The sequence below is a fragment of the Aegilops tauschii genome, chromosome 1, assembly GCF_002575655.3.
Source record: "Aegilops tauschii subsp. strangulata cultivar AL8/78 chromosome 1, Aet v6.0, whole genome shotgun sequence".
Taxonomy (NCBI): Eukaryota; Viridiplantae; Streptophyta; class Magnoliopsida; order Poales; family Poaceae; genus Aegilops; species Aegilops tauschii.
The window spans coordinates 258,716,465-258,728,534 of record NC_053035.3 but is presented as its reverse complement, the minus strand read 5'-3'; the positions used below and the strand labels follow the sequence as shown (position 1 = coordinate 258,728,534).

Genomic DNA, 12,070 nt, shown 5'->3' with positions numbered 1-12,070 from the left:
GGGCTCGACAGCAAGGACCAAAGGCACATCTTCGGTCGCAGGGGCAGCTGCCTCTACGGTCAGGGCATGGGGCCCCGTCGGAGGTAGTTTCCCCTCAGCATGCTTGGGGTACCCGGCAACCTCCTTGCCGGCGGCTCCTGGGAGCTTGGCAGGAAGGTACTTGCCGGGGCTTGTCTTCCTTCGCTTGTTCTGCCCTGCTGATGGCTCTACGGATGGTTGTATTAACTGAAGTACAAAGGTACCTGGTTCCATAGGCAACTTGAGGGCAGCGCGTTTCGACACGTCGTCGGCAATGTTGTTCTCCGCTCGGGGAACATGTTCTGCCTGTAGGCCGTCAAAACGTTCTTCCAACTTCCTCACCTCATTCACGTAGGCCTCCATCAATGGGCTCTGGTAATCTTTGTTAACTTGCTTGACGACGAGCTGCGAATCACCACTGATGATGAGCTTCTTGATTCCGAGGTCTGCCGCGATCCCGAGACCGGCAAGCAACCCCTCGTACTCCGCCGTATTGTTCGTTGATTTTTCCCGGGGGAAATGCATCTGGATTACGTACTTGAGGTGCTCTCCGATGGGTGCAACGAGTAGCATGCCAGCAACAGCACCTTGGAGTGAGAAAGCTCCATCAAAGTACATAATCCACTCATTGCTCGTCTCCTTGCCGGGAAGGGTGGTCTCTTGAATCTCCTCGTCGGGCGTTGCGGTCCACTCTGCTATGAACTCCACCAAGGCTCGGCTCTTGATCGTTGAAGTACTTTCAAACCTGAGGCCAAAGCTTGACAGCTCCAATGCCCACTCCACAATCCTCCCTGTCGCATCTAGGTTGTGCAAAATCAGTTTCAAAGGGAGGCGGGTGACGACGGTGATCTCGTGCGCTTGGAAATAGTGGCGCAGCTTTCTCGAGGCCATGAGAAGGCCGAAGAGCAGCTTCTGCATTCTAGAATATCTTGACCTAGCCCCCTACAAGAGGGAACTGACAAAATACACTGGGTGTTGCACATCTTCTTCTTCTGTCCCACTCCGCCCACCCGCTCAGGCTCTGCCTCGCCGGGTCCGGGCCTTGCTGGGGGTTCTGGTTTGCCGGGGTCAGGCGCTGCCGGGGAAGACCCCGGCCCGCCATCCGACGGCTCTGCTGCAACTGCTGCTTCTCCCTCAAGTTCCCTCTGCACCACTAGCGCAGCACTGACCACTTGATTCGTTGCTGCTAAGTACAGTAGCAACAGCTCCCGTGGTTTAGGCGCGACTAGTATTGGCGTGGAGGAGAGGTACCTCTTCAAATCTTGCAGTGCTGCCTCTGCCTCCGGAGTCCATTTTACTGGACCCGCCTTTTTCAAAACTTCGAAAAAGGGGAGGGCACGCTCAGCAGATTTGGAGATGAACCTACTCAGGGCAGCAATGCAGCCAGCGAGCCTACAAACGTCTTTGACCCATTTCGGCGCCTCAATCTGCTCGATCGCCTTGATCTTGTCGGGATTTCTTTCGATTCCGCGTTGAGACACAAAGAACCCGAGAAGTTTGTTGGAGGGGACACCGAACACGCACTTCTCCGGGTTGAGCTTGAGGTTTTTTTTTCGAGGGTACGCCAATGGCGTACCTTAGCTTTATAGAAGAGAGAATAATATGTACAAGAGATTACAATTATGCTAGTTATAGGAGTCACAGGCCGACCCTAACCAAGCCTCCACCCCACTCCTACACGATACTCGACTACTCGGGAACTAGTTGTCCTCCAAACGCTCCTGCCGTGGCCCAAGTCCTTAAGTCATCGAAGATCATGTCCACCGTGTCACCCTCATTCTTGATTTGACCCGAGCCGAAGACCCTCACGTTCCTTTGTTTCCAAAGAGTCCAACAGATTAGCATCACGAACGTGTCGAACCCTTTCCGAGTTTGCTTGTGAACTTGTTTCCTAGCTTTCGTCCACCATTGCACCAACCTAGAGTCATTTGCCGGGCAAAGCTCGATCCTCAAACCCATTCTGGCAATACAACGAAACCACACTTGCCGCGAGAACACACAATACTGCAAAATGTGGTCCACCGTGTCTTCCTCCTGGTCACATAAGTAGCATCTAGAGGTTTGGTCTTGCAACCCATGTCTCGTCCTTCTATCCGACGTCCACAGCCGGTATTGTACTGCCAACCACATGAAAATCTTACACGCCAGTGGAGCCCAACATTTCCAGATGGCTCCGAATGAGTGAAATCTCACTCCTCCCTCACAAAGCATCTTGTATGTGGACGATGTTGTGTAAGCTCCTGACTCATTCCAAGTCCAAATGGGACGGTCCTCCATCTGTTCCTCCAATTGAACCTCCGAGATGATCTCCCAAAGTCCAATGAACTGGGTCAAACCTTCCGTGCATAGGTTACCCACGACGTCATTCATCCAGGCATGCCTGCCCAGAGCATCACACACCAGTCTCCTGTTGGCCACTTGTGTGCGAACCGTAGCCACTGCCAAGGGTGCAACCTCGGAGATTGTTGCTCCCTGCAACCACCGGTCTTTCCAAAATAAGATTTTGTCTCCCGAGCCCACCTTCCATTTGACTAGACTCCCAAAGGTTTGGGCTACTTTTTTGTCCGCCGTCAAGTTGAGCCCTTGCCAAGGTTTGGACGCATCCGTCCGTCGGAGCCATTCCCATCTTAATCTTAGGGCCAGACTATGTTTATATAAGTCAATGAAGCCCAGTCCTCCCATGTGTTTTGGACTACACACCTTGGCCCAAGACACCACATATTTGCCACCTCTCACTTCCTCCGTCCCGGCCCAAAAAAATGCCCGACAGCCTTTGTCCACTCTTTCTAGCGCCCATTTTGGCGCCTCCACAATCATGAGATGATGAGTGGCTCGTGCCCTCATGACTTGGTTGACGAGGATAAGTCTCCCAGGTCTAGTCACCAAGCCCCTTTGCCATCCTGGCAAGATATGTAGTGCCGCATCAACAATCGGCTGCCACTCGGATCTTTTAAGCTGCCTTATGCTAAGCTGTAACCCAAGGTATTTGCACGGGAAGGTGGAAATCTTCCAAGGAAGGGCCGACTTTACAAGCTCCTCATCTTCCGTCTCTGCCCGGATCATTATTGCCGCAGATTTGGCAAAGTTTACTTTAAGACCAGATGCCACTCCGAAGATGGTGAGGGTTTCCTTAACAAACAAAAGATCTGGCCAAGTTGGTTTGATGAAGAGCAGCACATCATCCGTGTACAACGACAGGCGTTGCATCGGGCTACATCCATTAATGGTGCTAAGAACCCGCTCCTCATGTGCCTTGACAACAATAGCCGTAAGAACGTCCATGGCAATCACGAATAGCAAACGGGAGATCGAGTTGCCTTGCCTCAGACCTTTAGCGTGCATGAACTTGTCTCCGGCACATCCATTTACAATCACTCTTGAGCTGGCCGTGGTAAGAAGTGTAGCTATCCAAGATATCCAGCGCTCCGACAATCCTTTGGCTCTGAATACTTCAAACAGGAAAGTCCACGCCAGTGAGTCGAAGGCTTTAGTTATGTCGAGCTTGAGCAATACCCCTTTCGCTTTCCTTCGATGCAACGAGCGAGCCATTTGCCTCACCAGAAGAAATTTATCATGTAGACATCGCCCCTTAATGAAAGCGGATTGGTTCACCTGAACAAGTTCCCCCATACGTGGCCTGAGCCTGGCCATCAGGAGTTTTGATGCAATCTTGGGCATGCTATGCAGGAGACATATAGGTCGGAAGTCGAAGACAGAACATGCTTTCGGAGACTTCGGCAATAGAGTGATCAAAGTTTGGTTTAGTCTACCGAATCCCTTCCATTTCCAAGAAAGAGCTTGTGAATCGCCGCTACCAGATCTCCCTTAATCACCTCCCAAGCTTTCTGGAAAAACAGCCCAATGAACCCATCCGGTCTTGGAGCCTTGTCCGAGGGTAGGTCCTTGACAACCGCCCATATCTCTTCTTCCATAAACACAGCATCTTGCTCCGAGAGGTCTAGAGGCTCAATTCCCAGTCTCTCCAAATCTAATGTGAATTCACGAGCCTCATCCTTGCCTAATAAGTCTTTGTAAGCCGTGTAGAAAGCCTCCTCCTTGCCTTTCTGATCAGTGATGATACGCCCATCCATGGTCAAAGAAGGTATATACTTCTTCATACGTCTCCCAATTGCTACCAGGTGAAACAGTTGCGTGTTTGCATCTCCTTCTTGAAGCCATGTTATTCTCGACCTTTGTCTAGCGATGGTCCTCTCTAGGGAAGCCAGCCCCAGCACCAGATGTTTAAGCGTTCTTCTGAGCCATCTCTCCTCTACTGTAAGAAGGCGGTTTTCCTGGGCACAGTCAAACCTCATGATGACTATATTTGCAATGGCAATTTGCAGCTTGATATTTTCTATCTCCTTTTGACCCCAAGTGGCAAGCGCTCTAGCCGTGTTGCGAAGCAAGATATCCAGCCGCATGAAAGGGTATGAGATATTTGGGTCGCACTTCCAAGCCTCCTTGAAAACATCCAAGAATCCGTCCATTTTGACCCAGAATTTCTCGAAGTGGAACCTCCTCCTCACATGCATCGGCTCATGAAGCGTGAGGTGCAACGAGCAGTGATCCGAATACTCAGTGGATAAGGCTTGTAGCAAACATTCCGGGTGTTCAAGTTCCCAATCCATGAAGACAAATGCACGATCAATTTTAGTGAGCGTGGGAGTCTCTCTTTCATTGCTCCACGTGAATCTGCGCACATGCAAAAAGAGCTCCTTGAGTGCATTATTGTCCACAAAACTTTTTAACTTCCCCATCATTCTCCTGTCCAAGTTGGCGATATTCTTGTCTGTCGCGTGTAGAATAAGATTGAAGTCACCAATAACAAGCCAAGGTCCTGGGCTTAGCGATCTACGCTCCGATAACTCATTCAGGAAGTTGATCTTGCTCTTGTCCCCCTGTGGCCCATAAACTACAGTTAACCACCATGGCGTCCCCTCCTTGGGCGAAACATACCCGGTGATGCAATGAGAATCATTGACAAAATTTGTCAAAAGCACCCTCGTGGTGTCCCAAGCCACGAAAATGCCTCCTCTAGTGTCGGAAGCCGGCAGATAAGTGAAACCATCATAGCTCAGACCCATGCATTGCAAGATTACATAAATGTCCACCACTTCTAATTTAGTTTCTAGAATACAAACAATCATCGCGCGGGCAGATTCCACAAATCCTCTAAGCGCCTTCCTCTTGGCCGGATTATTAAGACCTCTAACATTCTAGCACACTAACTCCAAGGCATTGCTCGTCGTCAGAAATGATGACTCCAACACCCCAGAGCCCTCGCCCCTACTGCGCCAAGAGGGGCTCGGCCCTCCCTGCCTCCTCTGCTAGGTTTAGCAGTATTGCTTTTCCGAAGATTGCCGCGATGGCCCTCAACTGTGGCTCCTGTAGCTATGAGTCGAAGACTGTACGTAGCTGACCTAGCGCATCCTCGGAGACTGCCAGGTCGTCACAGTTAAATCCCAGAGTCTTCAATAGGACCGTTTCGGCTGCTGAGGCCTTTGTCTTCCTCGCTCCCACCGAACAGATCGACTGTGTAGTGCAGCGCGGCGTGAAAGGATCTTGTCCAGATTTGACGCCTCGCAGACCCTCGAACTCCTTAAGGAGAGGCGGAGCAAGCTTCTTGAGAAGACCCGCACAAAACACCTTGATGTCGCCAAGCGCTGCAATCTCCTTAGCAGAAAGATTCCTCTCCTGGGGCTGCGTATCTGATGCAATATCGCCATGCAATGATTCCTACATGCATGCAATCGTCGTTGTCACCTCAGCGCTCACCTCCACAGACCCCAACTCCTGTAGCGCCGGTCCCGTATCTTGCATGGCTTGATCTGGACGCGCCTCCCCCTCGTCTGTCGTGAGCTGCAGCAGGTCCTGTACCGGGGCCCACCCGTCTACCGGACGCTCCGGCAGGTGCACCACAACCGAATCCACCAACGCTGCCTCCTCCTCGGGTCCCGCGACTTGGGGATCAGCGGCTTCACCCACCAATCGCAACTCCTGCTGTGTCATCACCTCCTCGGGTCCCGCAGAGTGGTGCACCACGGCTGCCCCCTTCGACAGGATCTCCTGCTGCCTCTTATCCTTCTCGAGCTCCGTGAGGTGGGGATTAATGGTGGCCCCCTCAAGCCTAATCAACTCCAGGATCTGCCTCCCCTCTGTCTTATCCGCCGCTGTCGACTGATACGTCTCCAACGTATCTATAATTTTTGATTGCTACATGCTATATTATCTACTGTTTTAGAAAATATTGGGCTTTATTATCCACTTTTATATTATTTTTGGGACTAACCTATTAACCGGAGGCCCAGCCCAGAATTGTTGTTTTTTGCCTATTTCAGTGTTTCGAAGAAAAGGAATATCAAACGGAGTCGAAACAGAATGAAATCAACTGGAGAAGTTATTTTTGGCAGGAAAGCGACCAGAAAAGCTTGGAGTGCACGTCAGGAAAGAAGGGAGGTGTCCACGAGGGTGGGGGCGCCCCCCTAGGGCGCGCCCCCTGCCTCGTGGGCCCCTCGAAGCTCCACCGGCGTACTTCTTTCACCCATATATACCCACGTACCCTAAAACTTCCGAAGACGAGAATAGATCTGGAGTTCCGCCGCCGCAAGCCTCTGTAGCCACCAAAAGTCAATCGGGACCCTGTTTCGGCACCCTGCCGGAGGGGGGAACCCTCACCGGTGGCCATCTTCATCATCTCGGCGCTCTCCATGACGAGGAGGCAGTAGTTCACCCACGGGGCTGAGGGTATGTACCAGTAGCTATGTGTTTGATCTCTCTCTCTCGTGTTCTTGATTTGGCACGATCTTGATGTATCGTGAGCTTTGCTATTATAGTTGGATCTTATGTTTCTTCTCCCCCTCTACTCTCTTGTAATGGATTGAGTTTTCCCTTTGAAGTTATCGTATCGGACTGAGTCTTTAATGATTTGAGAGCACTTGATGTATGTCTTGCCGTGTGTATCTGTGGTGACAATGGGATATCACGTGATTCACTTGATGTATGTTTTGGTGATCAACTTGCGGGTTCCGCCCATGAACCCTATGCATAGGGGTTGGCACACGTTTTCGTCTTGATTCTCCGGTAGAAACTTTGGGGCACTCTTTGAGGTTCTATGTGTTGGTTGAATAGATGAATCTGAGATTGTGTGATGCATATCGTATAATCATACCCACGGATACTTGAGGTGACATTGGAGTATCTAGGTGACATTAGGGTTTTGGTTGATTTGTGTCTTAAGGTGTTATTCTAGTACGAACTATAGGGCTGTTTGTGGCACTTATAGGAATAGCCCAACGGATTGATTGGAAAGAATAACTTTGAGGTGGTTTCGTACCCTACCATAATCTCTTCGTTTGTTCTCCACTATTAGTGACTTTGGAGTGACTCTTTGTTGCATGTTGAGGGATAGTTATATGATCCAATTATGTTATTATTGTTGAGAGAACTTGCTAGTGAAAGTATGAACCCTAGGCCTTGTTTCCTAGCATTGCAATACCGTTTACGCTCACTTTTACCACTTGTTACCTTGCTGTTTTTATATTTTCAGATTAAAAAACCTATATCTACCATCCATATTGCACTTGTATCACCATCTCTTCGCCGAACTAGTGCACCTATACAATTTACCATTGTATTGGGTGTGTTGGGGACACAAGAGACTCTTTGTTATTTGGTTGCAGGGTTGTTTGAGAGAGACCATCTTCATCCTACGCCTCCCACGGATTGATAAACCTTAGGTCATCCACTTGAGGGAAATTTGCTACTGTCCTACAAACCTCTGCACTTGGAGGCCCAACAACGTCTACAAGAAGAAGGTTGTGTAGTAGACATCAAGCTCTTTGCTGGCGCCGTTGCCGGGGAGGTTAGTGCTTGAAGGTATATCTTTAGATCTTGCAATCGAAACTTTTAGTTTCTTGTTTTATCACTAGTTAGTATTATAAAAGAAAACTACAAAAAAATGGAATTGAGTTTGTCTCTTATGCTTCATCTTTTTAATATCTTTCGTGAGTATGATGGAAAGGAAAATTGTGCCAAAGTGTTAGAAGAAGAATGCATTAAAATGTTTGGTACTAGATCTTTTTATGATGAGCATGATTGCAATGTTGTTAGTATGAACTCCTTGAATATCCATGGTACTAATGATGATTGCACTAGTTATTATGAAAATGTCTCCTATAAACATGTCAATTTTTGTGGAGTACATTGGGTTTGCAAGTACACACGAAATAGGGAAGATAGATATTGCAAGAGGCATAAGTACTTAGAAACTAAATTGTTGCAAGAAAGTCTTGATGATTGCGCTGAAAGATTCAATATTTTCCGTGCCCCTTGTGAACTTTGCAATGAACATGGTCATTTAAAGCTCCAATGCTATTTGTTTCATGATCTAGTCGTGTCCAAATATTGTGATAATTTGATTACCCTTGAGCATCATAAAGAGCTTAGCCTTCTTTTGGGGTATGAAGAAATGAAACGTATAACTGAGGGTATTCCAAAATTTAATCTTGATAGAATTCTTGATTTTGATCTAGAGAAGATTTATATGTATTGTGCGGTGAATTGCATTGAAAATCCTTATATTGCCAATTACATAAAGAAAAGAAAACAAATAGAAGATGAAGAGAATACTAACGAAAGGGAAGAGACTCCCAAATATCCTTCTATTATTTCTTATGATGAATTAGGTAACGAGGAGGAGCCTTCTATTCAACCAATCTCATTAATAAGGAGCTCCAAAAGGAGGATTGAACCCACACATGATGTGGTGAAGAAGAATAAAAGAAAAAGGAAGAGAGGTAAAAAGGTATCTCTACCAAATAATGTTGCTCCTATTATTGTTGTGCCTCATGAAAATGAATCAAAAATAATTGTGGAAGATGATGCACTTGATGATCTCGTTATGCCTATTGCTTATTGTGATGATTATGATTGGGAAGATAATGATACTTCTTATGATCTTGAAAATCTTTTTGGCACTTGCTTGGAAGAATATGATAATTGCTATACTATTGGTGCTATCCATACTATTAATGATGAGAGTGATTATGCTAATGATATGAAAAGGCCCAAGCTTGGGGAAGCTATGTTTGATGAGGATGACATATTTGAGAATATATTTGCTGAAATTAATGTTTTTCCCAAGCTGGGGGATGCTATGTTTAATAATTATGATATTTTTAGCCTCCTAAGTTTTGATATGCAAAGTTGTTATGATGATAGCATGCCTTCTACTTATGATGATTATATTGATGAAAGTGGGTTTGGAAGAGTGTCAACTTTAGGAAGTAGTGATCCCACAATATTGGAGGATGTTGAATCTTATAATATTTATGAAAGTGGATTTGGAGAGGTCATGACTTTATTTAGTGACGTGTCCAGTATCTTGGAAGAGGTTTCAATTGATTATGATGAGAACAAAGTTGCTACTTATGATGATTATTGTGATGAAACGTATGCTATAAAAAGTAGAGATGATTATATTTATAAAACTTGTCATGATTATGATAACCCCTTTTTCTGAACATTACTCTTTTAATGTGGAAACAATTTATAGTATTCAAGTCTCTTATGATACTCCCACTATTCCTAATGAGAAGAATTTTGCTTATGTGGAGAGTAGTAAATTTTCTATGCTAGTAGATCATGAAAAGAATGCTTTAGGTGATGGTTATATTGTTGAATTCATTCATGATGCTACTGAAAATTATTACGAGGGAGGAGTATATGCTTGTAGGAATTGCAATAATATCAAGTTTCCTCTCTATGTGTTGAAAATCTTGAAGATTTGCCTGTTTTGCCTTCCTATGATAGTTGATTATTGTTCCCATAAATTGTTTGATAACAAAATCCCTATGCATAGGAAGTGGGTTAGGCTTAAATGTGCTAGTCATATTCTTCATGATGCTCTCTTTATATTTCAATTCTTATCCTTTATGTGAGCACCATTGAAATCATCATGCCTAGCTAGGGGCGTTAAACCTTAGCGCTTGTTGGGAGGCAACCCAATTTTATTTTAGTTTCTTGATTTTTGGTTATGTTTAGTAATAAATAAATCATCTAGTTTCTGTTTAGATGTGGTTTTATGTTTTAATTAGTGTTTGTGCCAAGTAGAACCTTTGGGAAGACTTGGGTGAAGTCTTTATGATCATGCTGTAAAAAACAGAAACTTTAGCGCTCACGAGATTAGCTAGAACTTTTTACTGGAGAGTGCTATTTAGTTGATTCCTTTTGAAGATGATTACTAGATAAATTCCTCAGGTCCACCAATTTATTTTAGAATTTTTGGAGTTCCAGAAGTTTGCGTTAGTTACAGATTACTACAGACTGTTCTGTTTTTGACAGATTCTGTTTTTCGTGTGTTGTTTGCTTATTTTGATGAATCTATGGCTAGTAAAATAGTTTATAAACCATATATAAGTTGGAATACAGTAGGTTTAACACCAATATAAATAAAGAATGAGTTCATTACAGTACCTTGAAGTGGTGTTTTGTTTTCTTTCGCTAACGGAGCTTACGAGTTTTCTCTTAAGTTTTGTGTTGTGAAGTTTTCAAGTTTTGGGTGAAGATTCGATGGACTATGGAATAAGGAGTGGCAAGAGCCTAAGCTTGGGGATGCCCAAGGCTACACAAGGTAATATTCAAGGATAACCAAGAGCCTAAGCTTGGGGATGCCCCGGAAGGCATCCCCTCTTTCGTCTTCGTTCATCGGTAACTTTACTTGGAGCTATATTTTTATTCACCACATGATATGTGTTTTGCTTGGAGCGTCATGTAATTTTCTTTTGTTTTGCTTGCTGTTTAAATAAAGTATCAAGATCTGAAATTCTTAAAATGATAGAGTCTTCACATGGTTGCATAATTATTCGACTACTCATTGATCTTCACTTATATCTTTCGGAGTAGTTTGTTGTTTGCTCTAGTGCTTCACTTATATCTTTTATAGCATGGTGGTAGTTTCATTTTGAAGAAATAGATGAACTCTCATGCTTCACTTATATTATTTTGAGAGTCTTAAATATCATGTTAATTGCTTAATAATCTGAATATGCTAGGTATACAAAAATAGTAAAAGCTTTCTTATGAGTGTGTTGGATACTAAGAAAAGTTTGATGCTTGATAATTGTTTTGAGATATGGAGGCGATAATATCAAAGTCGTGCTAGTTGAGTAGTTGTGAATTTGAGAAATGCTTGTGTTGAAGTTTGCAAGTCCCGTAGCATGCACGTATGGTAAACGTTATGTAACAAATTTGAAACATGAGGTGTTATTTGATTGTCCTCCTTATGAGTGGCGGTCGGGGACGAGCGATGGTCTTTTCCTACCAATCTATCCCCCTAGGAGCATGCGCGTAGTGCTTTGGTTTTTGATGGCTTGTAGATTTTTGCAATAAGTATATGAGTTCTTTATGACTAATGTTGAGTCCATGGATTATACGCACTCTCACCCTTCCATCATTGCTAGCCTCTTCGGTACCGTGCATTGCCCTTTCTCACATTGAGAGTTGGTGCAAACTTCGCCGGTGCATCCAAACCCCGTGATATGATACGCTCTTTCACACAGAAACCTCCTTATATCTTCCTCAAAACAGCCACCATACCTACCTATTATGGCATTTCCATAGCCATTCCGAGATATATTGCCATGCAACTTTCCACCATTCCATTCATCATGACACATTCATCATTGTCATATTTCTTAGCATGATCATGTAGTTGACATAGTATTTGTGGCAAAGCCACTGTTCATAATTCTTTCATACATGTCACTCTTGATTCATTGCATATCCCGGTACATCGCCGGAGGCATTTATATAGAGTCATACTTTGTTCTAGTATCGAGTTGTAATCATTGAGTTGTAAATAAATAGAAGTGTGATGATCATCATTTCCTAGAACATTGTCCCAAGTGAGGAATAAAAAAAGGAGAGAAAGCCCATAAAAAAAGAGAAGGCCCAAAAAAAAGAAAAAATGAGAGAAAAAGAGAGAAGGGACAATGTTACTATCCTTTTACCACACTTGTGCTTCAAAGTAGCACCATAATCTTCATGATAGAGA

General features: G+C 44.8%; 1 protein-coding gene across 1 annotated transcript; it reads right to left on the bottom strand.

Annotated features, from left to right (window-relative positions):
• Positions 1-3,779: 3,779 nt before the first annotated feature.
• Positions 3,780-5,165, bottom strand: LOC141028279 (uncharacterized). Its single transcript, XM_073506081.1, has one exon. The coding sequence runs from the start codon at positions 5,163-5,165 to the stop codon at positions 3,780-3,782; it is 1,386 nt and encodes a 461-aa protein (XP_073362182.1).
• Positions 5,166-12,070: the final 6,905 nt, after the last annotated feature.

What these genes read in the sequence shown, in the direction of transcription:
- LOC141028279 (XM_073506081.1), bottom strand. Translation starts at nt 5,165, where the DNA reads ATGATTGTTTGTATTCTAGAAACTAAATTAGAAGTGGTGGACATTTAT.